The 26,988-nt window shown below is 47.3% G+C and overlaps 1 protein-coding gene across 1 annotated transcript in view; it reads right to left on the bottom strand.

Moving 5' to 3' along the window:
- Positions 1-26,988, bottom strand: part of TOPBP1 (DNA topoisomerase II binding protein 1) — a 238,014-nt gene that overhangs the window by 112,053 nt on the left and 98,973 nt on the right. The window contains exons 13-14 of the mRNA XM_063922375.1: positions 13,616-13,827; positions 13,126-13,421 (exon numbers count right to left, since the gene is read on the bottom strand). Of these exons, the coding sequence (XP_063778445.1) occupies positions 13,126-13,421; positions 13,616-13,827 (508 nt within the window). The remainder of the gene's footprint in view (positions 1-13,125; positions 13,422-13,615; positions 13,828-26,988) is intronic.

Here is a 26,988-nt window from a genome sequence, read left to right as displayed (position 1 = left end):
CGCCCTAACCTCTGGCGGGAAAGGGTATAAAGCTAATAACTTCTTTGAAATTAGCAGTTTTTTATCGGGGGCAACCCACGCTTCATCACACACCTCATTTAATTCATCTGATTCAGGAAAAACTATAGGTAGTTTTTTCACACCCCACATAATACCCTGTTTTGTGGTACCTGTAGTATCAGCAATATGTAACGCCTCCTTCATTGCCAAAATCATATAACGTGTGGCCCTACTGGAAAATACGGTTGATTTGTCACCGTCGCCACTGGAATCAGTGCCTGTGTCCGTGTCGACCGACTGAGGTAACGGGCGTTTTACAGCCCCTGACGGTGTTTGAGGCGCCTGGACAGGTGCTGATTGATTGTCCGGCCGTCTCATGTCGTCAAACGACTGCTTTAGCGTGTTGACACTATCCCGTAATTCCATAAATAAAGCCATCCATTCTGGTGTCGACTCCCTAGGGGGTGACATCCCCATATTTGGCAATTGCTCCGCCTCCACACCAATATCGTCCTCATACATGTCGACACACACGTACCGACACACAGCAGACACACAGGGAATGCTCTTAAAGAAGACAGGACCCCACTAGCCCTTTGGGGAGACAGAGGGAGAGTTTGCCAGCACACACCAAAAGCGCTATATATGACAGGGATAGCCTTATAATAAGTGCTCCCTATATAGCTGCTTTAATATATATAATTTTGCCACAATTTTGCCCCCCCTCTCTTGTTTTACCCTGTTTCTGTAGTGCAGTGCAGGGGAGAGCCTGGGAGCCTTCCTGACCAGCGGAGCTGTGTGAGGAAAATGGCGCTGTGTGCTGAGGAGATAGGCCCCGCCCCTTTTTCGGCGGGCTCGTCTCCCGCTATTTAACGGATTCTGGCAGGGGTTAAATATCTCCATATAGCCCCCGGAGGCTATATGTGAGGTATTTTATGCCAAAAAATAGGTTTACATTGCTTCCCAGGTCGCCCCCCCCCAGCGCCCTGCACCCTCAGTGACTGCCGTGTGAAGTGTGCTGAGAGCAATGGCGCACAGCTGCAGTGCTGTGCGCTACCTTAAGAAGACTGAGGAGTCTTCTGCCGCCGATTCTGGACCTTCTTCTCTTTTCAGCATCTGCAAGGGGGCCGGCGGCGAGGCTCCGGTGACCATCCAGGCTGTACCTGTGATCGTCCCTCTGGAGCTAATGTCCAGTAGCCAAAGAAGCCAATCCATCCTGCACGCAGGTGAGTTCACTTCTTCTCCCCTAAGTCCCTCGTTGCAGTGATCCTGTTGCCAGCAGGACTCACTGTAAAATAAAAAACCTAAGCTAAACTTTTCTAAGCAGCTCTTTAGGAGAGCCACCTAGATTGCACCCTTCTCGGACGGGCACAAAAACCTAACAGAGGCTTGGAGGAGGGTCATAGGGGGAGGAGCCAGTACACACCACCTGATCATAAAGCTTTACTTTTTGTGCCCTGTCTCCTGCGGAGCCGCTATTCCCCATGGTCCTTTCAGGAACCCCAGCATCCACTAGGACGATAGAGAAAAGGATTTACCGGTAGGTAATTAAAATCCTATTTTCTCTTACGTACTAGAGGATACTGGGGTCCATTTAGTACCATGGGGATGTACCAAAGCTCCCAAACCGGGTGGGAGAGTGCTGAGGTTCCTGCAGAACTGATTGGCCTCTGAGGACCTTCAGTTTGGTCAAAGTATCGAACTTGAACAACTTAGCAAACGTTATCGAACATGACCAAGTAGTTGCTCGAGAGAGCTGTAAAGCCGAGACACCCCGGGCAGCCGTCCAGGAAGAACCCACCGACCTAGTAGAGTGGGCCTGTACAGATTTTGGAACTGGCAAACCTGCCGTAGAATAAGCATGCTGGATAGTAAGCCTGATCCAGCGAGTAATAGACTGCTTTGAAGCAGGACACCCAATTTTTTTGGGATCACAGAGAACAAACAACAAGTCTGATTTTCTGTGACGAGCTGTCCGCTTCGCGTAGATCTTCAAAGCCCTCACAACATCCAAGGACTTTGAAGTAGCAGAGCTGTCGGTAACCACCGGAACCACAATAGGTTGGTTGATATGAAACGTAGACACCACCTTAGGAAGAAATTGCTGACGAGTTCTGATTTCAGCTCTATCTTCATGAAAAATCAAATAGGGGCTTTTGTGAGACAACGCCCCAGTTCCGACACGCGCCTTGCTGAAGCTGAGGCCAACAGTGTGACTGTTTTCCACGTAAGAAACGTCATGCCAACCTCCTGTAAAGGCTTAAACCATTCTGACTGTGGAAACAGCAACACCACGTTGAGATTCCAAGGTGCCGTGGGAGGCACAAAGGGTGGTTGGATGTGCAGAACACCCTTCAAGAATGTCTGAAGCTCCGGGAGGGAAGCCAAGTGTTTCTGCAAGAAAATGGACAAGGCCAAAATCTGGACTTTTTTTTGTGGAGCCCAAGCGTAGACCCACGTCCACCCCTTACTGCAGAAAAAGGAGAAAACGTCACTGTTGAAATTCCCTGTTTTCCCACCAAGAGACGTATTTTTTGCAAATACGATGGTAATGTTTAGACATTAACCCCTTTCTGGCTTGGATCAAAGTTGGAATAACCCTGTCCGGGATCCCTTTCCGGGCTAGAATTTGAAGCTCAACTTCCATGCCGTCAAACGTAGCTGTGGTAAGTCTTGATAGACGAACGGCCCTTGTTGCAGCAGATCCTCACGAAGAGGTAGAGGCCATGGGTCCTCCAAGAGCATCTCCAGTAGATACGTGTACCAGGCCCTTCTTGACCAGTCCGGAGCAATGAGTATTGCTTGAATCTTTTCCCTTTTTATTCTTTTGTGAATTCTTGGGACCAATGGAAGTGGTGGAAACACGTACACCATCTGGTAAACCCATGGAGTCACCAGAGCGTCCACCGCCACAGCCAGTGGGTTTCTCGACCTGGAACAATACCACTTGAGCTTCTTGTTGAGACAAGAGGCCATCATGTCGATTTGAGGAACCCCCCACCGACGTGTCAAGCACCCGAACACCTCCGGGTGAAGGTCCAACTCTTCTTGGTGGAGGTCGTGTCTGCTGAGGACGTCTGCTTCCCAGATGTCCACTCCCGGAATGAAGATTGCCGACAACGCCACAGAGTGTCTTTCTGCCCAGAGGAGAATCCTTGTTACCTCTGACATTGCTGCTCTGCTCTTCTTTCCGCCCAGCCGGTGTATGTACGTTACTGCCGTCACATTGTCAGACTGAACATGAATGGCTTGATCTGGAAGATGTGATGCCTGCAGAAGGGCGTTGTATATGGCCCTTAGTTCCAGAATGTTGATGGGGAGAATGGTTTCCTGACTTGACCATTTTCCTTGGAACTGTTCCCCTTGGGTAACTGCTCCCCAACCTCTGAGGCTTGCATCTGTGGTTAGCAGAATCCAATTTTGAATCCCAAACCTTCGGCCCTCGGTCAGGGTGAGAAGTCTGAAGCCACCACAGAAAAGAAATCCTAGCTCTTGGCAACAGACTTATCATCTGGTGCATGTGGAGATGCGATGCAGACCATTTGTCCAACAGATCCAGCTGGAAGGACCTTGCGTGAAACCTTCCGTACTGCAGTGCCTCGTAATCGGCTACCATCTTCCCCAGAAGGCGAATGCATAGATGCACCGATATCTGGGTTGGTTTCAGAAAGTCCAGCACCATCGACTGGATTACCAAAGCCTTTTCAAAGGAAGGAATTACCTTCTGTGCCTCCGTATCTAGTATCATTCCCCAGGAACGGAAGCCTCAGTGTTGGTTCCAGGTGAGATTTTGGTAGGTTCAGAATCCACCCGTGATCCCGGAGTAGACTAGTTGAGAGGGCAATGTTGTCCAACAACCTCTCCCTGGATGATGCCTTTATCAGCAGATCGCTGAGGAGAAACATCATCTCTGCCATTACTTTGGTGAACACCCTCTGTGCCATGGATAGGCCAAATGGCAGGGCCTGGAACTGGTAGTGACAGTCCTGTAATGCAAACCTTAGATAAGCCTGATGAGGTGGCCAGATTGGAATATGAAGGTACGCATCCTTGATATTCAGAGACACCAGGAATTCCCCCTCCTCCAGACCTGAGATCACCGCTCTCAGAGACTCCATCTTGAATTTGAACACCCATAAGTACAGGTTCAGTGACTTGAGGTTTAAAATGGGTCTTACCGAACCGTCCAGCTTTGGTACCACAAAAAGGTTGGAATAATAACTTTTGTCGCGCAGATGAGGTGGAACTGGAACAATGACCTGAGCCTGTACCAGTTTTTGAATTGCTTCCTGTAAAGTCATACTGCTTCCTGAGAAGCCGGTAAGCCTGATTTGAAGAATCTGTGAGGTGGGAGTTCCTGAAACTCCAGCATGTACCCCCTGGTGATAAGATCTTTGACCCAGGGATCCTGGCATGTTGTCGCCCATATGTGACTGAAATCTTTTAGTCGGGCTCCCACCTGTCTGTCTTCCAGGCAGTGCGGTCCACCGTCATGCTGAAGGCTTTGAGGAAACAGAACCCGAGTTCTGTTCCTGTGAACCTGCAGTTGCTGGTTTTCTGGGTTTTCCTCTATTGCCTCTGGAGGCTGTAGAAGAACCTCTGGTTTTATTTAAATTTGGCTGTCCGAAAGGACTGCAAAGTTGGAGGCGAGTAGGTCTCCTTAACTGGGGGGAGGAGGCTGCGGAAGGAAGATATGTGGACTTACCTGCCGTAGCCTTGGATATCCACGTATCCAGTTCATCTCCAAATAGGGCCTCACCTGTGAATGGTAGGCTTTCCACGCCCTTCCTGGAATCCGCATCCGCAGTCCACTGACATAGCAATAAGCCCCTGCGTGCTGACACTGGTGCGTGCGTTGAGCAAGCCTATTTCTTTTATGGCCTCCACCATAAAATTTGCAGAGTCCTGTATATGTTGTAGGCGTAAAACTACCTTCCCCCTGGATAAGGAATCTGATCCCTCAATTAGGTTACCTGGCCATTTTGCAATGGCACTAGTGATCCATGCACAAGCAATAGTGGGTCTTTGGGCTACCCCAGCATTTGTACTGTATATACAGATTTGAGAGTGGTCTCAATCTTGCGGTCAGCCGTGTCCTTTAAGGAGGCTGCCCCAGGGACAGGTAAGATTATTTTACGTGATAACCTAGATACCGATGCTTCAACAATCGGTGGATTTTCCCATTTCTTCCTATCATCCTGAGGAAAAGGGAAGGATAACCTTTTTGGGATCTGAAATTTCTTATCAGGATTAACCCAAGTCTCTTCAAATAGGGAATTCAACTCTTTTGATGCAGGAAAAGTAGCAGAGGATTTCTTAATTACTTTAAAATAAGATTCCTCATCCTCCTGTCACCTTTTCAGGAATGTGCAGGACGTTTCTATTAGCTTCTTTCAGGGCCTGTATTCCTTGTGACAGAGCAGCATCCCCCCCTTCCGAGTCCACCTCACCCTCCTCTGCGTCTGATACGTCATCATCAGTGTCAGCCTGCAGGATCTGGGCCAGTGTACGCTTCTGCGGACAAATTGTAGGGGTCTGAGACGCCGGTATAGGAACTGAATCTGTATTCATCAGGTTATCCACAGACTGCCTTAAGTATTGCATCTCTCTTTCATTATGGGATCATTTATTCGAAATATTTGAGATCACCCCTTTAACGGAATCTAACCATGCTGGTTTGGACCCACTAGCCTGAGAATGTGTACTATCCTGAGTACACTGTAGTGATCCCCCTGAGGAAGAAAGACATTCTGCCGTACAGGAAACACACTCCTTGCCTGACATTGTAAATGTGAAGCACACACACACAGGAAGTTAAAACACAGTTAACCCACACAGAGCCCTTCCAGGGACAGACAGAGTATATAGGAGCCAGCCACACCGCGCCCTTGGTGCTAATGCCAAGCTTAGCTGGGTCGCAGACTAAGTACCCTGATAGGGGCTTAGTACTCTAATAACGCCCCCCTCCCCCTTACTAGGACTCATTGGTACCGCTGAGGTAAGCTGGAGTCGTTCTGGAGAAGCTGCGCTTCCCTGCCATTCTGTCTGTGTAGAACTGCAGAGGGAAAATGGTGCAGGTGAGCCACTCATAGTGAAGCCCCGTCCCCTTAATGGTGCACGGTCTTCCAGGTTTTATTTTAAACTTGCTGAGGTGTTTTAGATGCTTAAACAGTGGGACATAGCCCCTGTAAGCGTATTTGTCAGTGTGGGTACTGTATAGGATGACTCGGCTCGTCCCTCATGGCGGTGCAGCCTGCGTGATCAGAGCCTGGAGACGCAGCCTGCTCCTCAGCGCTGCGCTCCGTACCCTCATGCCGACATAATAGCCAGCAACCCAGTAACCGGCATAACACTCACCACTCTTCTTTCTTCTGGCTCTGTTAGGGGTGGCGGCGTGCAGCGGGAATGTACGCTCGCCGTGGTGGGGCTTGCGAATGGTTCCTTCAGGAGCTCAATGTCCTGTCAGCGGGGAACGGGACCATTAACCCTATAGGAGGTTGGGCCGTAACCCCCCCCCCCAAGGAGGGACATAGAGGGTGGAGCCAGCGCACACTATCAAATTCTTAAAGTGCCCAAGGCTCCTAGTGGACCCGTCTATACCCTATGGTACTAAATGGACCCCAGTATCCTCTAGGACGTAAGAGAAAAAAAGAATCTGTGTACTCCGTACGCAAGCTGTATACTGCTTGGACTTGTTTTGTTCTTTATTTCAATAGGAAGCTTTTGGTGACCCTTAAGAAATTATCGCACCGTCTGGCTATTAAATATGATCAATACAAAGTTACTAAATGAAATCTGTAGTTTAAGTTTATGTATACTTTTGCATAATTGTATGCTCATGTTTAGACTTGTTTTAATCAGCATAAGATGATATGCATTGTTTTATGTACATACCAAATATCTACTGCATATATAAAATGTATTATTATGTATGTAATGTTTTCAGATCCATTTACTAGGGATTGAATGTAAAAGTTAAATGTAATAGTTTTCAGTGAGCCTGCCCCTGAAACGAACACCTACCCCCAACCCACTTTACTAATAGACAAAGCACATTCAACATGAGATACTCCTCGGCGGGACCCTCAGGCTTTATTAGGATCCAGCCACTTCGACAAAGGAAACGTTCAAAACCAATCTGACAGCAAGTATACACAGATCCCCGCCTGTAACCAATGACTATTTCCCAAGGACTATTTGAATACTAGTTTGATTTGAAAGGCCAAATTTGTGACCCCTTTAAAATGATCTAGATCTCGCCTAGACTACTCCAACTAGACATTAAACTAAAACATTCCTGCTAATATGGAACAATTAAAAAAAAAAGTGGGCCAGGAATTCGTGTAGCATTTTTCTTTTTCATCCACTAGGGGTCACTGGAGTACTCTTGGGATATGGACAGCTTCCGCAGGAAACAGGGCACTGAATATTTAAATTTAGAACTCTCCACCCCTCCATATCCCAGAGTACCTCAGTGTTTTTTCTGTGCTCATGCACTAACCAGGCTTATGTGGGGTTCCCACACTTTTCTTTGAATAGATTTTGATTTTAATTTTTACTTTTTTATTACTACTTCAGCACATCCCTTCCCAGTTTCTACTAAAAACATGGGTCCGGGACAATGCCGCTGCACGGAGCAGCGCATGGCGTGTCGGTCCTCACAAAGAGCACCCTCACAGCCACACGCAGCTCACTGCCTGCTGCTACAGCTGGACGGAGCTTACAGAAAGAAGCCCCGTCGCAGCCCTCCCTACAAGGAGACAAGGTATGCTGGGGGGGGGGAACGGGGCGGTCAGCGCGCGCTGCTGCCCCGCCGTGTGGGGTCCGTGTTCAACAGCCACCGCCCGCACCCGCCGCTAATACAGCCCGCCCGCCCCAGCCGCTCCGTCTGCGCTGTACGTACTTCAAAGTTGCTCCAGTGCTAAGAGGGGGAGAACCGCCGCAGCTCAGCGCTCACACTAGCGGCCCCGGAAGCAGCTACACGCCGCTCCAGCCAGCCGAACTCAGTTCACTCGGCCGCTCTCTTCATAAGCGTCCCCCGCCTCCCTGCAATGACACCAAGGTCAGCTTCCCAGCAACGCTCCCCGCTGAGACACAGCGCTACACGGAGCACAGGGGGAGGGGGGACAAGTCTGCTCACAGGCAGCGCTGCTGCAAGGGAGAAAAACTTATATGGGAACAATAGGCTGCATGACAGGCTGCCAGATTTCATATGCACCATAGGTTATATTAATAGACTATTGAGTCTATATTAAACACAGGAGGCATGTATTGCAACCTGACCTGTGATTATCACTGTAAGCATGGCATGGGGGCCATTTTAACCATGCTTCCTGTTTCTTCCTGTTTGTAATTCCAGAACGTTCCTGTCCTACATCTCTACTCCACCGGAGGCGCAGGGGTGTTAGTGGGAATTTTTGGTTCAGGTTTTATATAGGCTGGCCATGTGAACTGCACTTCGGCTATATATATATTACACACCTTAAGTAACAATTTTACTGAGTCGTGCAAGTGTCTGTCTTTGTCTATTGTGTTGTCTGTCTGCATAATGAGTACGGCACCAGCAAAGACTAAAAAGAAGTTTTACTGCAATGTCTGTACATGAATCTACCACATGTTCAGTATGTTTTGTAGGTTTCCACTCCGGAACCCGGTTTCATTCCCAGATCCTATGTTAAGCAAATGTAATGGCTGGGTTGCAATTAGAATTGGCCGCCGCTCGACACGAGCAGCAAGATCAGAGTCTCGGGTGAGACCGCCAGATCTAACGGAAGAGTCTCAGCCTTTGCAAAGGTCCAACTTCACTTTGGGTACAAGAGATTAATTTAATTTGTCTTATAATTTACCCGTTTCTGCTATGTTGCAGTCTGACAATTCTATGCCAGACCTCACAGCGCTAAATAAGGGTGAGGAGGGCAAATTAGACCAGCAGTCAGATAGTGCAGCTTTTGACAGCCCAGACATTGATAATCTCATCAGGCCAGTGCGTCAGTCTCTGAAGGTTACAGAGACTAAGGAGCCTCTGACATATAATAAAGTCGTATTTACTAAACGACAGATCTCCAATGGGGTTCTTATTTAGGAATATCTTAATAAGATGTTAGTAGAAACACGAAAGAACCGAATAACCGGTTCTATACCTCACAGATTTAAGTCTACTTACCCGTTTCCACACAGTGACATCTACATTGGAGAATCCGCCATTGGTGGATTCGTCTGTGTCAAACCTTATAAAGACCCTTCAGACGTAAGATAGATGGGCATTTGGGTCACTAAGGCGCTATTTGTATGGATAACAGAACTCAAGTCTGCTCTACATGACGATCACGTTATACTTATCGCTACTCAAATCTGAGAAGCTGCTGAGTATCTATGTACAGCTTCTGCTGCTGGCTGTCAGCTCGCTTCTCATCGTCGCTAGTTACAGCACGACAAGTACTCTGGCTGCGTTCTTGGCAAGCGGAGTCAGAGGTCAAAAGAATACGGTGGGCAGAAGTTGTTTGGTCCTAAATTGGACAAATGCATTTCTCAGGCCAAGGTGGGGGGGGGGGGGGGGGAGGAGAGTCTAGTTTCCTGCCATTGCCTCCACCGGTACCGAGACGGAAATACTCTGGCCCGGCGTTCAAATCCTTTAGCTTCAGTCCTTTCAAGGCTGTGGTAGAGAAACAGCCACGCCTTGTAACGTCAGGGCGCTAAGGTCACCGACAAGCAGTGGCTTGACGGGCTCCCAGGCCATCTCGATTTCCAATTGTGGAAGCGCGCCTTCAGATGTTACATTTGCCGGGATTCCAGACATCCACTGATGGATGTATCCGCAATTTAGTGTTAAAAGAAAGCTGTCTCCCGCCACTGCGCTTTTTCAAGACAGGACTGTCTCTGTCGGACGACAAGAAGGCGGTTCGGCAAATTGCCATTCAGTCTCTGCTGGATTCAGCAGTTTTTAATTCCAGGCCTGGTACACCAACAAGGTCAGGGTTATTATTGCAGTCTGTTTGTGGTACCGAAGCCGGATGGCTCCGTCAGAGTCTCAATCAGTAAGTCACTTACTACAGATTAAAGCTGGAATCTCTGCGGTCAGTAATTGCAGATTTAGAGCCACAAGAATGCATGATTGCGCTAGATCTCAAGGATGCGTACTTACACATTCCGATTTGGTCACCTCATCAGAGGTTCTTGCGTTTTGCAATACGCCACAACCATTACCAGTTTCAGGCTCTACCGTTTGGCCTCTCGTCAGCGCCTCGGGTATTCCCAAAGTGATGTCTGTGATGATAGCTCATATCAGATCCCTGGGAGTGACAATCGTTCCGTACTTAGACGATCTGCTCACAAAAGCTCCGTCTCAACAGATGCTCCTCCAACATGCGCTGCTAACGTACAATGTACTGTTCACCACGGTTGGAGTGCCAACGTCAAGAAATCACATCTAATTCCGTCTCAACGACTTCAATTCCTAGGTATGATTCTCGATACGGTAAATCAAAGAATTTACCTACCACAACAGAAAGTACAGATTATTCGCCATCTGGTACAATTAGTGCTCAAGCCACGCACAGTCTCGGTACATTTGTGTATTCGCCTATTAGGAACAATGGTGGCGGCTTTCGAAGCGCTTCAGTTCGGAAGATTTCACTCACGTCCATTTCAACTGGATGTGCTCGCACAGTGGTCGGCCTCGCATCTGCAGATTCACCACAGGGTGAGGTTGTCGCCAAGGGCAAGGATGTCTACTCTGGTGGCTCAAGGTACACAATTTAACCGCAGGCGGCGGCTGGAATTGGATAATTCTAACGACGGACGCGAGTCTCAGAGGTTGGGGAGCTGTAGTTCAAAATTGTCAGCTCCAGGGTCTCTGGGCGGATCATGAAAGATTGCTGTCTATAAAAGGTCCTGGAACTCCGCGCAATGTACAATGCACTACGACAAGCAGTACACATGCTTCGCTCTCAGACTGTCCAAGTGCAGTCAGACAACGCGACGGCAGTCGCATACATCAACAAACAAGGAGGAACGAGAAGCCGCATGGCAATGCGGGAAGTAGATCGAATCCTCAATTGGCCAGAATACCACCAGGTGATATTGTCGGCAGTGTTCATTCCGGGAGTGGACAACTGGGAGGCGGATTATCTCAGCCGTCGGGATTTTCATCCAGGAGAACGGGCATTAAATCCAGAAGTGTTTCACATGTTGGTCCAGAGGTGGGGTTACCCTCAAGTGGTCCTGATGGCATCTCGCCACAATCACCAAACGCCCCAGTATGTGTCCAGAACGAGAGATCCAAAGGCAGTGGCGGTGGATGCTCTCACAATCGCGTGGCCGTACAGCCTCGTGTATTTATTTCCACAGTTTCCGCTGCTCTCTCTGTTGCTAAAACGGATCAAAAGAGTCCGTCACAGTCATACTAGTGGCGCCTCATTGGCCTCGGAGAGCTTGGTTCTCGGATCTCCGCGGACTACTCGCAGACGATCCTTGGCCGCTGCCACTACGTCCGGACTTGTTACAACAGGGTCCGTTCCTTTACCCCGATTTAGCGCGGCTGCGTTTGACGGGGTGGCTATTGAGAACGCACTCTTAAGGAGAGAGGGCATTCCAGAATCGGTTATACCAACCATGTTACGAGCTAGGAAGCCAGTTACGGCAGCTCATTATTACAGAATTTGACGTGCCTATATAGGTTGGTGTGAAACTCAGAAGTTTCCGACATCTTTCAAGTTATCCCATCTTTTGTTATGTATACAGACGGGGTTAGATGGAGGACTGCGTTTATCTACACTAAAGGTGCAGGTATCTGCGTTGTCAATTTATTTTCAAAGACGATTGGCTCTATTGCCGTCTGTACACACTTTTCTGCAAGGTGTCCTCAGAGTACAGCCTCCATTCATTCCACCTACAGCGCCATGGGACTTGAATCTGGTTTTAGATTTATTACAGTCTTCACATTTTGAAAGTGGATATTACTTGGAAAATAATTTTTCTCCTAGCCTTAGCTTTGGCAAGGCGTGTTTCAGATTGGGTGTCTTGTCATGCAAGCCACCGTATTTGGTGTTTCATGATGACAGAGCGGAACTTCGACCGAATCCCGCTTTCTTACCAAAGGGTAGTGTCATCTTTTCACATCAATCAACCAATAGTAGTTCCTGTGTTAACCGGACATTCTGGAACTCTGGATGTGGTACGCGCATTCCGCGTTTATGTATCCTGATCGTCTACAGTAAGTAAAACGGATACGTTGTTTGTTCTCTATGATGCTGCCAAGATAGGTTGGCCAGCTTTTAAGCAGACCTTATCCAGATGGATAAAACTGACTATACGTCAGGCTTACCTTCATGCTAGGTTACAACCGCCTACATCAGTAACAGCTCATTCCACATGTTCTGTGGGAGCTTCATGGGCAGCTGGTCGTGGAGCTTCTACGACGCAGCTTTGCCGTGCGGCTACATGGTCATCAGTGCACACGTTTGTGCGCTGTTACAAGTTTGATACGTTTGCGGCATCAGCATCTAGCTTTGGCCGCATAGTGTTACAGGTGCCAAACAGCTCTCCCGCCCACAAGGGAAACTTTGGTACGTACCAAGAGTACTCCAGTGACCCCTAGTGGATGAAAAAGAAAATAGGATTTTGGTACTTACCAGGTAAATCCTTTTCTTTGAATCCATAGGGGGCACTGGACGCCCACCCAGAGCAGTTTTACCTGGTTTGTGGTAAGCTCAGGGGATCTTATGGTAACACACTTTCACCGACTGGTTCAAATTATAAAGTTCTATCGGTTATGGTGTCAACTGTTTAGTTGTCAGTAACGTTATGTGTCAACTTTGTTGTTGTCCTTTATGTTATATGTAATTCTCCATTGTCAACCTCTCTATAGTTCCTGTTCGGCTCAGTAAAAAACACTGAGGTACTCTGGGATATGGAGGGGTGGAGAGTTCTAAATTTAAATATTCAGTGCCCTGTTTCCTGCGGAAGCCGTCCATATCCCAAGAGTACTCCAGTGCCCCCTATGGATTCAAAGAAAAGGATTTACCTGGTAAGTACCAAAATGCTATTTTTCCTATTCGTGCTTTAGTCATACAACAGATTCATTACCTTCTATGTAAAATGATCTGTATTAAGAAAAAATAAACAAACCTTAACATCAAAAGAGGGCTTGAAGAGCTTGTCTTTAGATAGAAATTTGGACGGAGTATCAAGATGTAGAGATGGTTCCCTTTTAGTTAATTTACTTTCTCTACCAGGGGTTGGAATTTTCCTGTTGTGCTGCGACAACACAGACTGGAATGCCTTGCTCTGGAAGCGATTCATATCTAAGGGTGTCACTGCAGCTTTTTTCAGGGCTGCAGGATGATTAAATTGATGATCAGGTGTATCCACTGATTGCCTTATTTGTGGTCTGTATGTCTGACTTACAAAACTTGCTTCTTTATCTGAAAGGAAATAAAATGTGTAGTAATATAGAAAGCACATATAATCTGCATTACTAAACCTTAAAAAATAAATGTGACCTAAATATAAATTTACCGAGGTACTGTAGTTTTAAATTTTCAAATATTTTCTATGTAAAAAAAACAAAAACAAATAAAAAACAACAACAGAAGAACCCAAACAGGGGTTAACCAACCATCTTCACAGGCGTTTTCAACAAGAAAAAGGTTCTCATCTGCCTTTTTGCCACTTCTGGCACATTGCAGGAGCCAGGCCATAGTCACTGCCGGCAAGTTCCACTTTTTAGCAGCATCATATTTAGAGCCCTCTGGATCTTGAAGCACAAGGTGGGTGCTGGCAAACATGCCTTTTCTGGGGTTTGCCTTTCTCACAAAAAATTCTTGTACTCTGCAACATTAAAATGCTAAATATTATTTTACAGTGATGTACAGCTTTCCAAATGTAAAACAAGTATCGATGGGCTACGACTTTAAGTGCTAAATACGTACACAGTCACAGATAAAGCACAAATATAGTGGGTGATTCAGGGAACCTGTGTGCGTATAATAATAAGAATTTACTCACCGGTAATTCTATTTCTCATAGTCCGTAGTGGATGCTGGGGACTCCGTAAGGACCATGGGGATTAGCGGCTCCGCAGGAGACTGGGCACAACTATAAAGAAAGCTTTTAGACTACTGGTGTGCACTGGCTCCTCCCACTAAGACCCTCCTCCAGACCTCAGTTAGGATACTGTGCCCGGAAGAGCTGACACAATCAGGAAGGATTTTGAATCCCGGGTAAGACTCATACAAGCCACACCAATCACACCGTATAACTCGTGATACAATACCCAGTTAACAGCATGATAACAACTGAGCCTCTCAACAGATAGCTCAACAATAACCCTTTAGTTAAGTAATAACTATATACAAGTATTGCAGACAATCCGCACTTGGGATGGGCGCCCAGCATCCACTACGGACTATGAGAAATAGAATTACCGGTGAGTAAATTCTTATTTTCTCTAACGTCCTAAGTGGATGCTGGGGACTCCGTAAGGACCATGGGGATTATACCAAAGCTCCCAAACGGGCGGGAGAGTGCGGATGACTCTGCAGCACCGAATGAGAGAATTCAAGGTCCTCCTCAGCCAGGGTATCAAATTTGTAGAATTTTGCAAACGTGTTTGCCCCTGACCAAGTAGCAGCTCGGCAAAGTTGAAGAGCCGAGACCCCTCGGGCAGCCGCCCAAGAAGAGCCCACTTTCCTCGTGGAATGGGCTTTCACTGATTTAGGATGCGGCAGTCCAGCCGCAGAATGCGCAAGCTGAATCGTACTACAGATCCAGCGAGCAATAGTCTGCTTAGAAGCAGGTGCACCCAACTTGTTGGGCGCATACAGGATAAAGAGCGAGTCAGTCTTCCTGACTCCAGCTGTCCTGGAAACATACATTTTTAGGGCCCTGACTACATCCAACAACTTGGAAGCCTCCAAATCATTTGTAGCCGCAGGCACCACGATAGGTTGGTTCAGATGAAAAGCTGATACCACTTTGGGGAGAAACTGGGGACGAGTCCTCAATTCTGCCCTATCCATATGGAAAATCAGATAAGGGCTTTTACATGACAAAGCCGCCAATTCTGAAACACGCCTGGCCGAAGCCAAGGCCAACAACATGACCACTTTCCACGTGAGATATTTCAAATCCACGGTTTTCAGTGGCTCAAACCAATGTGACTTTAGGAAATCCAACACCACGTTGAGATCCCAAGGTGCCACTCGAGGCACAAAAGCGGGCTGAATATGCAGCACTCCCTTAACAAAAGTCTGAACTTCAGGTAGTGAAGCCAATTCTCTCTGGAAGAAAATCGATAGAGCCGAAATCTGGACCTTAATGGAACCCAATTTAAGGCCCATAGTCACCCCTGACTGTAGGAAGTGCAGGAACCGGCCCAGCTGAAATTCTTCCGTTGGGGCCATCCTAGCCTCACACCACGCAACATATTTTCGCCATATGCGGTGATAATGGTTTGCGGTTACTTCTTTCCTAGCTTTTATCAGCGTAGGAATGACTTCCTCCGGAATGCCCTTTTCCTTCAGGATCCGGTGTTCAACCGCCATGCCGTCAAACGCAGCCGCGGTAAGTCTTGGAACAGACAGGGCCCCTGCTGCAGCAGGTCCTGTCTGAGCGGTAGAGGCCATGGGTCCTCTGACATCATTTCTTGAAGTTCCGGATACCACGCTCTTCTTGGCCAATCCGGAACAATGAGTATAGTTCTTACTCCTCTTCTCCTTATTATCCTCAGTACCTTTGGTATGAGAGGAAGAGGAGGGAACACATAAACCGATCGGTACACCCACGGTGTTACCAGAGCGTCCACAGCTATCGCCTGCGGGTCTCTCGACCTGGCGCAATATTTTTCTAGCTTTTTGTTTAGGCGGGACGCCATCATGTCCACCTGTGGTTTTTCCCACTGGTTTACAATCATTTGAAAGACTTCTGGATGAAGTCCCCACTCTCCCGGGTGGAGGTCGTGCCTGCTGAGGAAGTCTGCTTCCCAGTTGTCCACTCCCGGAATGAACACTGCTGACAGTGCTAACACGTGATTTTCCGCCCATCGGAGAATCCTTGTGGCTTCTGCCATCGCCGTCCTGCTTCTCGTGCCGCCCTGTCGATTTACATGGGCGACCGCCGTGATGTTGTCTGACTGGATCAGTACCGGCTGGTTTTGAAGCAGGGGTTTTGCCTGACTTAGGGCATTGTAAATGGCCCTTAGTTCCAGAATATTTATGTGCAGGGAAGTCTCCTGACTTGACCATAGTCCTTGGAAGTTTCTTCCCTGTGTGACTGCTCCCCAGCCTCGAAGGCTGGCATCCGTGGTCACCAGGACCCAGTCCTGTATGCCGAATCTGCGGCCCTCTTGAAGATGAGCACTCTGCAGCCACCACAGCAGAGACACCCTTGTCCTCGGAGATAGGGTTATCAGACGATGCATCTGAAGATGCGATCCGGACCACTTGTCCAACAGGTCCCACTGAAAGGTTCTTGCATGAAACCTGCCGAATTGAATCGCTTCGTAGGAAGCTACCATTTTTCCCAGGATCCGCGTGCAATGATGCACCGACACCTGTTTTAGTTTTAAGAGGCCTTTGACTGGAGAGGACAGCTCCTTGGCCTTTTCCTCCGGGAGGAACACTTTTCTCTGTTCTGTATCCAGAACCATCCATAGAAACAGCAGGCGTGTCGTAGGGACCAGCTGTGACTTTGGAATGTTTAGAATCCAGCCGTGCTGTTGTAGCACTTCCCGAGATAGTGCTACCCCGACCAACAACTGCTCTCTGGACCTCGCCTTTATCAGGAGATCGTCCAAGTACGGGATAATTAAAACTCCCTTCCTTCGAAGGAGTATCATCATTTCCGCCATTACCTTGGTAAAGACCCTCGGAGCCGTGGAGAGACCGAACGGCAACGTCTGGAATTGGTAATGACAATCCTGTACCACAAACCTGAGGTACTGCTGGTGAGGATGATAAATGGGGACATGTAGGTAAGCATCCTTGATGTCCAGCGATACCATGTAATCTCCCTCGTCCAGGCTTGCAATAACCGCCCTGAGCGATTCCATCTTGAACTTGAATTTTTTTATGTATGTGTTCAAGGATTTCAAATTTAAAATGGGTCTCACCGAACCGTCCGGTTTCGGTACCACAAACATTGTGGAATAGTAACCCCTTCCTTGTTGAAGTAGGGGCACCTTTACTATCACTTGTTGTGAATACAGCTTTTGAATTGCCTGTAACACTGCCTCCCTGCCTGAGGGAGTGGTTGGCAAGGCAGATTTGAGGAAACGGCGGGGGGGAGATGTCTCGAATTCCAGTTTGTACCCCTGAGATACTACTTGAAGGATCCAGGGATCCACCCGTGAGCGAGCCCACTGATTGCTGAAATTTTTGAGACGGGCCCCCACCGTACCTGGCTCCGCCTGTGGAGCCACAGCGTCATGCTGTGGACTTAGAGGAAGCGGGGGAGGACTTTTGCTCCTGGGAACTGGCTGTATGCTGCAGCTTTTACCCTCTACCTCTGCCTCTGGGCAGAAAGGACGCGCCTTTAACCCGCTTGCCCCTATTGGGCCTAAAGGACTGTACCTGATAATACGGTGCTTTCTTTGGTTGTGAGGGAACATGGGGTAAAAATGTAGACTTCCCAGCTGTTGCTGTGGAAACGAGGTCCGAGAGACCATCCCCGAACAATTCCTCACCCTTATAAGGCAAAACTTCCATGTGTCGTTTGGAATCTGCATCACCTGTCCACTGCCGAGTCCATAACCCTCTCCAGGCAGAAATGGACATTGCACTACTTTTGGATGCCAGCCGGCAAATATCCCTCTGTGCATCCCTCATGTATAAAAGTGCGTCTTTTATATGCTCTACGTTTAGCAATATAGTGTCCCTGTCTAGGGTATCTATATTTTCTGACAGGCAATCGGACCACGCAGCAGCAGCGCTGCACATCCAGGCTGAAGCTATAGCCGGTCTCAGTATCACACCTGTGTGTGTATATATAGATTTCAGGATAGCCTCCTGCTTTCTATCAGCAGATTCCTTCATGGCGGCCGTATCCAGAGACGGTAGTGCCACCTTCTTTGACAAGCGTGAGCGCTTTATCCACCCTAGGGGATGTTTCCCAGCGTGACCTATCCTCTGGCGGGAAAGGGTACGCCATTAGTAACCTCTTAGAAATTACCATCTTTTTATCAGGGGAAGCCTACGCTTCTTCACACACTTCATTTAACTCTTCAGATGGAGGAAAAGCTACTGGTAGTTTTTTCTCTCCAAACATTATACCCTTTTTTGTGGTACCGGAGGTAACATCAGAAATGTGCAACACATTTTTCATTGCCTCAATCATGTAACGTGTGGCCCTACTGGAAGTTACATTAGTCTCTTCGTCGTCGACACTGGAGTCAGTATCCGTGTCGACATCTGTGTCAACCATCTGAGGTAGCGGGCGTTTTAGAGCCCCTGATGGTTTTTGAGACGCCTGGGCAGGCACAGGCTGAGAAGCCGGCTGTCCCACATTAGGTATGTCGTCAAACCTTTTATGTAAGGAGTCGACACTATCACGTAATTCCTTCCACAGCACCATCCACTCAGGTGTCGACCCCGCAGGGGGTGACATCACATTTACAGGCATCTGCTCCGCCTCCACATAAGCCTCCTCATCAAACATGTCGACACAGCCGTACCGACACACCGCAAACACACAGGGAATGCTCTGACAGAGGACAGGACCCCACAAAGCCCTTTGGGGAGACAGAGAGTATGCCAGCACACACCAGAGCGCTATATAACACTGGGATCCCACTATCAATGAGTGTTTTCCCTATAGCTGCTTTTTTATATATATTACATATATATATATATATATCTATACTGCGCCTAAATTTAGTGCCCCCCCTCTCTTTTTTTACCCTTCCGTAGTATTCTTAGACTGCAGGGGAGAGCCAGGGAGCTTCCTTCCAGCGGAACTGTGAGGGAAAAATGGCGCCAGTGTGCTGAGGGAGAAGCCCCGCCCCCTTTTCGGCGGACTTTCTCCCGCTTTTTCTGTAATACTGGCAGGGGTAATTTTACATCTATATAGCCTCTGGGACTATATATGATGTATATTTTGCCAGCCAAGGTGTTATTTATTGCCCTCAGGGCGCCCCCCCCCCCCCCCCCAGCGCCCTGCACCCATCAGTGACCAAAGTGTGAGGTGTACATGAGGAGCAATGGCGCACAGCTGCAGTGCTGTGCGCTACCTTGGTGAAGACCGAAGTCTTCTGCCGCCGATTTTCCGGACCTTCTTCGTGCTTCTGGCTCTGTAAGGGGGACGGCGGCGCGGCTCCGGGAACGAACATCAAGGTCGGGTCCTGCGGTCGATCCCTCTGGAGCTAATGGTGTCCAGTAGCCTAAGAAGCCCAAACTACCACCTGTTAGGTAGGTTAGCTTCTTCTCCCCTTAGTCCCTCGCTGCAGTGAGTCTGTTGCCAGCAGATCTCACTGAAAATAAAAAAACTAAATATACTTTCTTTCTAGGTGCTCAGGAGAGCCCCTAGTGTGCATCCAGCTCAGCCGGGCACAAGAATCTAACTGAGGTCTGGAGGAGGGTCTTAGTGGGAGGAGCCAGTGCACACCAGTAGTCTAAAAGCTTTCTTTATAGTTGTGCCCAGTCTCCTGCGGAGCCGCTAATCCCCATGGTCCTTACGGAGTCCCCAGCATCCACTTAGGACGTTATATATATATATATATATATATATATATACATACATACATACATACATACATATATATATTTCTCTATAAGATTACACAGGGGTGTTTGTATATTACGGGGTTAATCTTTGGTTAACTCTTATTAACTGTGGTCACAGGCCTTTTCATGCACCCCTGTGTAATCTCACTTGTTCTAAACCTGTGTCAGCTGCTCCTTAGTAATTTATCAGCCAGTGTCAGGTGACTAGTGTACCTTTAAAAGCCATAAGATGCATGCCAGATACATATTAAACCTAGTGGGCATGTGTGCAGTATATTATGTGTGATACAGTTGTCAGGTTTTAATTTTTGAGACTTTGTGATCGTGTAGGACCTGCATGAAGGTGGGGTACCTTGGCGAGCGGTATGCAGGCTTCCGTGCATTGGCCAATTCACTAACTAAACCCGCATCATTTATTTATTGATGTTGTGAGGATAAGTGAGCTTGCTATGGTGAGTGCTGAACTTTCTGTTTGTACATATTTGGGTTGGTGGCCATGCGCTGCATGCACCCCACCCTATGAGTGGTGAGTGCAGATATTGCACCCTGCTTCTGGGGTTGCGAGTGCTGTGGTTTTCTAGATTGGTATGTATGTATGTAGGTAGGTAGGTAGGTAGGTAGGTAGGTAGGTATGTATGTATGTATGTATGTATGTATGTATGTATATATATATATATATATATATATATATATATATATATATATATATACACACATACACATACACACACACACACACACCAGAATGGTGTTCAACCAATACATCTGCCGAGATAAAGAGGCCCAGAAGTGAAGTACAAACATAGTACTGTCTACCATCCATGATGAAGACATAGTGGAAACCGAGGGACAATTACATTAAAAATGCTGAACCCACCTCTTTTTGATTGACACACAGTATAAGAAACATTAAACACGATCATCTCCATAAGGAAGACCTGCGATGTATGTAGGCTGATAGTGCCCTCCCCTCTTTTGGGAATACCCACACGCAAAAAATAAACAAAGAAACCTTTGCATGTATGGAAAATTCATGACTCATGTAATGATACATGTAGGCATCTGAAAGTTTTAAGACCATGCAGTGCCTGTGGCCCCTAGAAGGTTATTTCATACAGTACGGAGTATTGAGGCTTCCAGTTGCATCTTAAAGATACCTTTATGTGTTTCTGCATCTGCATGTTTATGTAAAGGTGTTTACACACGGAGAGATTTTCTTGCAATTTTGACTATATAGTCAAAATCGCAAGTAAAGTTAGTGCAGATCGTAAGGTGAAATTCACCTTGCGATTCCGATGCGCAGTCGGTATCACAAGCCTAGATGGACTGCGCAGGCAAGTAAATTTTGACTATCTAGTATAAAAGTATAGTCAAAATTGACAGTTAACCAAAATCGCACAGAGCCAGTATCGCAAGCACAGTCCTCTATGCGTGCGATACCGACCACAGCCCCTATCGCATAGTGAGCATTGAAGTGAGCATCAGTTTTCACATCTGTCATCACCACAGGGTGGATCCTGTATTATAAAAGAAGAACACTACCCCATCTCCGGGTGTTTATCCTTGGGTTATGGAGTGTGTATTTTAGAATCTAAGGTGATATACAGTGCATCCGGAAAATATTCACAGCGCTTCACTTTTTCCACATTTTGTTGTGTTACACCCTTATTCCAAAATGGAATAAATTCATTTTTTCCCTCAAAATTCTACACGCAACACCCCATAATGACAACGTGAAAAATGTTTTTTGAGATTTATACAAATGTATTAAAAATAAAAAACTAAGAAACCACATGTACATAAGTAATCACAGCCTTTGCTCAATACTTTGTTGTTGAACCCTTGGCAGAAATTATAGCCTCAAATCTTTTTGAATGTGATGCCACAAGCTTGGCACACCTATTTTTGGGCAGTTTCGCCCATATCACTTTGCAGCACCTCTCAAGCTCCATCAGGTTGGATGTGAAGCGTCGGTGCACAGCCATTTTCAGATCTCTCCAGAGATGTTCAATTGGATTCAAGTCTGGGCTCTGGTTGGGCCACTAAAGGACGTTCACAGAGTTGTCCTTAAGCCATTCCTTTGATATCTTGACTGTGTGTTTAAGGTCGCTGTCCTGCTGAAAGATGAACAGTCGCCCCAGTCTGAGGTCAAAAGCGCTCTGGAGCAGGTTTTCATCCAGAATGTCTCTGTACATTGCTGCACTCATCTTTCCCTCTATCCAGACTAGTTTCCCAGTTCCTGCCGCTGAAAAACATCCCCACAGCATGATGCTGCCACCACCATGCTTCACTGTAGGGATGGTATTGGCCTGGTGATGAGCGGTGCCTGGTTTAATCCAAATATGATGCCTGGTGTTCACACCAAAGAGTTCAATCTTTGTCTTATCAGACCAGAGAATTTTGTTTCTCATGGTCTCAGAGTCCTTCAGGTGCATTTTGGCAAACTCTAGGCGGGCTGACACGTGCTTTTTACCAAGGAGTGGCTTCCGTCTGGCCACTCTACCATACAGGCTTGATTGGTGGATTGCTGCAGAGATGATTGTCCTTCTGGAAGGTTCTCCGCTCTCCCCAGAGGAATGCTGTAGCTCTGACAAAGTGACCATCAGGTTCTTGGTCACCTCCCTGATTAGGGCCCTTCTTCCCCGACTGCCGGCCATCTCTAGGAAGAGTCCTGGTGGTTGAGTACTTCTTCCATTTACGGATGATGGAGGCCACTGAGCTCATTGGGACCTTCAAAGCAGCACATATTTTTCTGTACCCTTTCCCAGATTTGTGCCTTGAGACAATCCTGTCTCGGAGGTCTACAGACAGTTCCTTTGACTTCATGCTTGGTTTGTGCTCAGACATGCACTGTCAAGTGCGGGACCTTATATAGACAGGTGTGTGCTTTTCCAAATCATGTTCAATCAGCTGAATTTATCAGAGGTGGATTACAATTAAGCTGTAGGAACATCTCAAGGATGATCAGTGGAAATTTTTATTTTACATTTCTTATAAATTTGCAAAATCTCAAAAAAACATTTTTTTGCACGTTTTCATTATGGGGCATTGTGTGTAGAATTTTGAGGGGGGGGGGGAAATGAATTCATTCCATTTTGGAAAAAGGCTGTAATATAACAAAATGTGCAAAAAGTGAAGAGCTGCGAACACTTTCCGGATGCACTATAAATAAATTTATATTTTATTTATTTTATATATATATATATATATATATATATAAATAAACATAGAAACATAGAATTTGTCGGCAGATAAGAACCACTTGGCCCATCTAGTCTGCCCCTTTTTTTTTTTTTACATTATTTTTATCTCTAACCTTATTTGATCCTTATTTCTTTGTAAGGATATCCTTATGTCTATCCCATGCATGTTTAAATTGCTCTACTGTCTTAGCCTCTACCACCTCTGATGGGAGGCTATTCCACTTGTCCACTACCCTTTCTGTGAAATATAAATATATATATATATATATATATATATATATATACACACACACACACATATATATATATACATACATACATACATACACACACACACACACACACACATACATACATACATACACCCACACATATATTTTTAAAAAATATTTTTTCCTTAGGGGAATACCCATCCTAAAAGAGGGACTTGTATATAAGGACTCACTTTAACAATGTATCAAAATCCATGTCCTACAGTGGAGTGCTTGGAACTCTTTGGTGACTCCTGGTAGTTCTTTACAGCTGCTATGTTTCTTGAGCTGGCGTATTCTACAGGTTGCTTATTAAAGGTGTATGCACACGGTGCGATGCACTGTACAGCCCAACATTGACTATTCGTCGCGGCCGGAGTCCAGCCCCACCGATATAGTCAATGTTGGGCTGCCTGCACACAGTCTATTTTCCTTGCGATGCCGATCCAGCGGCCTCCCTCATATATAACGCTGCGTCCTTGATGTGACCTAAGGTCAATAAAATACTATCTTTATCTAGGGTGTCCATGTCAGATGACAAGTTATCTGCCCAAGCTGCAATTGCGCTACCCACCCATGCCGACGCTACTGCCAGTCTGAGCATGGCTCCCGTAGTCGCATAAATGGCTTTTAAGGTAGTTTCTTGCCTGCGATCCGCAGGATCCTTTAGGGTTGCCGTGTCTGGGGACGGTAGGGCCACCTTCTTGGACAAGCGTGTCAAGGCCTTGTCCACCGTGGGTGAGGATTCCCACCGTAACCTGTCCTTTGAGGGGAAAGGATACGCCATAATAATTCTCTTGGGAACCTGCAGTCTCTTGTCTGGAGTGGAAAGACCAAACGGCAACGTCTTAAACTGGTAATGACAATCCTGTACAGCGAATCTCAGGTACGCCTGATGAGGAGGATATATGGGGGGACATGAAGGTATGCATCCTTTATGTCTAGTGACACCATAAAATCCCCCCCTTCCAGGCTGGAGATCACTGCCCGGAGAGATTACATCTTGAATTTGAACCTCTTCAAATATAGGTTTAGGGATTTTAGATTCAGAATTGGTCTGACTGAGCCATCCGGCTTCGGGACCACAAATAGGGTTGAATAAAACCCCTTCCCCTGTTGCAATAGGGGAACCTTGATATTCACTTGCTGTTAGACACAGCTTTTGTATGGCAGCTGAAACTATTGCTCTCTCTGGGGGAGAAGCTGGCAAGGCCGATTTGAAAAATCGGTGTGGAGGCACATCTTCGAACTCCAGTTCGTAGCCTTGGGATACAATTTCGACTACCCAAGGATCCAAGTCTGACTGAACCCAGACCTGGCTGAAGACTTGAAGACGTGCCCCTACCGGTGCGGACTCCCGCAGCGGAACCCTAGCGTCATGCGGTGGATTTGGTAGAGGCCGGGGAGGACTTTTGCTCCTGGGAACTAGTCATAGCTGGTGTTCTTTTCCCTCTACCTCTGGCAAGGAAGGATGAGCCATGCCCCTTTCTGAACTTATGAGACCGAAAGGACTGCATCTGATATTGAGGCGTTTTCTTTTGCTGTGGGGGAACGTAAGGCAAAAAAGAAGACTTACCCGCGGTAGCTGTGGAAACCAGGTCCGCGAGGCTCTCCCCAAATAAAACTTCACCCTTGTAAGGTAAAGCCTCCATATGTCTCTTTGAGTCAGCATCACCAGTCCATTGACGGGTACACAGGGACCTTCTAGCAGAAATTGCCATGCCATTGGCTCTTGAACCCAAAAGACCAATATCTCTCACAGCCTCCCTCATATAACGCTGCGTCCTTGATGTGACCTAAGGTCAATAAAATACTATCTTTATCTAGGGTGTCCATGTCAGATGACAAGTTATCTGCCCAAGCTGCAATTGCGCTACCCACCCATGCCGACGCTACTGCCAGTCTGAGCAGGGCTCCCGTAGTCGCATAAATTGCTTTTAAGGTACTTTCTTGCCTGCGATCCGCAGGATCCTTTAGGGTTGCCGTGTCCGGGGACGGTAGGGCCACCTACTTGGACAAGCGTGTCAAGGCCTTGTCCACCGTGGGTGAGGATTCCAACCGTAACCTGTCCTTTGAGGGGAAAGGATACGCCATAATAATTCTCTTGGGAACCTGCAGTCTCTTGTCTGGAGTTTCCCAAGCTTTTTCAAATAAAGCGTTCAGCTCATGAGATGGGGAAAATGTTACCTCAGGTTTCTTTTCCTTAAACATGCAGACCCTTGTGTCAGGGACAGAGGGGTCCTCTGTGATATGTAATACATCTTTTATTGCAATAATCATGTATTGAATACTCTTGGCCACCCTTGGGTATAACCCTGCATCATCATAGTCGACACTGGAGTCAGAATCCATGTCGGTATCAGTGTCTGCTATCTGGGTAAAGGGACGTTTATGGGACCCTGAAGGGTCTTCTGACACAGTAAGAGCCATGGATTGACTCCCTGCTTGGTCTTTGGACTCTGCCTTGTCCAATCTCTTATGTAATAAAGCCACACTAGCATTCAAAACACTCCACATGTCCACCCAATCCGCCGTCGGCTGTGCCGACAGAGACACTACCACCATCTGCTCTGCTTCCTCCCTAGACGAGCCTTCCGCTTCAGACATGTCGACACACGCGTACTGAGACCCCCACACACACTGGGATATATGGATATGGGGACAGACCCACAATAAGGCCCTTTGGAGAGACAGAGAGAGAGTATGCCAGCACACACCCAGCGCCACTTCGTTCTGAAACAAAGTCCCAGACCTGTAAGCGCTTTTTATAACAAATTTAGCACCAAATCAATGTGCCCCCTCATTTTTGCCCCCTGTTACTTGTACAGCAGGGGAAGAGTCCGGGAGCAGCTTCTCTGCAGCAAGCTGTGGAGAAAATGGCGCTGGTTAGTGCTGAGGGATCAAGCTCCGCCCCCTCGATGGCGGGCTTCGGTCCCGCTATTTGTTTATACTGTTTTTTTTTAAATATATATTGCCTCCGCAGTGTCTATATATCTGCGCCAGTCTAATATGAGGCCATAATTGCTGCCCAAGGCACCCCCCCTGCGCCCTGCACCCTTGCTGTGCCTTTTGTGTGTGTGTGGGAGCAATGGCGCGCTGCGCGGTACCTCCCGAAGATCTGAAGTCTTCTGCCACCTTTGAAGCCTTCTTGTTTCCTATACTTACCCGGCTTCTATCTTCCGGCGCTGAGAGGAGGACGGCGGCGCGGCTCCGGGACGAACAGCAAGGACAACACCTGAGTTCCGACCCTCTGGAGCTAGTGGTGTCCAGTAGCATAAGAAGCAGAGCCCATCAGTCCAGGAAAGTGGGTCTGCTTCTCTCCCCTCAGTCCCCCGAAGCAGGGAGCCTGTTGCCAGCAGTGCTCCCTGAAAATAAAAAACCTAACAAAAGTCTTTTCTAGAGAAACTCAGTAGAGCTCCCCTAGTGTGCAACCAGTCTCCTCTGGGCACAGGATCTAACTGAGGTCTGGAGGAGAGGCATAGAGGAGGAGCCAGATCACGCCCATTAAAAGGTCTTAGAGTGCCCATGTCTCCTGATGAGCCCGTCTATACCCCATGGTCCTTACGGAGTCCCCAGCATCCTCTAGGACGTAAGAGAAATTCCGATACTCTAGGGCGCTGTAATTCAAAAAAGTAGGAACCACTATTATATCGTAAGCATAAAAAGCATACAGAATGTGCTCTGCCATACTATAGCAACATTTTTACCACATACAGCCTGATCCAGATTACCTTGTACACAAACAAGCAGTTTAGACTAGCACAGACTTGCCTTCCCAGCCGTGTTATGGACACGGTCTGTTCAATAGCAAGCAGAGAA

The sequence above is a fragment of the Pseudophryne corroboree genome, chromosome 5, assembly GCF_028390025.1.
Source record: "Pseudophryne corroboree isolate aPseCor3 chromosome 5, aPseCor3.hap2, whole genome shotgun sequence".
Lineage (NCBI taxonomy): Eukaryota > Metazoa > Chordata > Amphibia > Anura > Myobatrachidae > Pseudophryne > Pseudophryne corroboree.
Note: the sequence above shows the minus strand (reverse complement) of the source record. Positions and strands in the feature narration are given on the sequence as shown.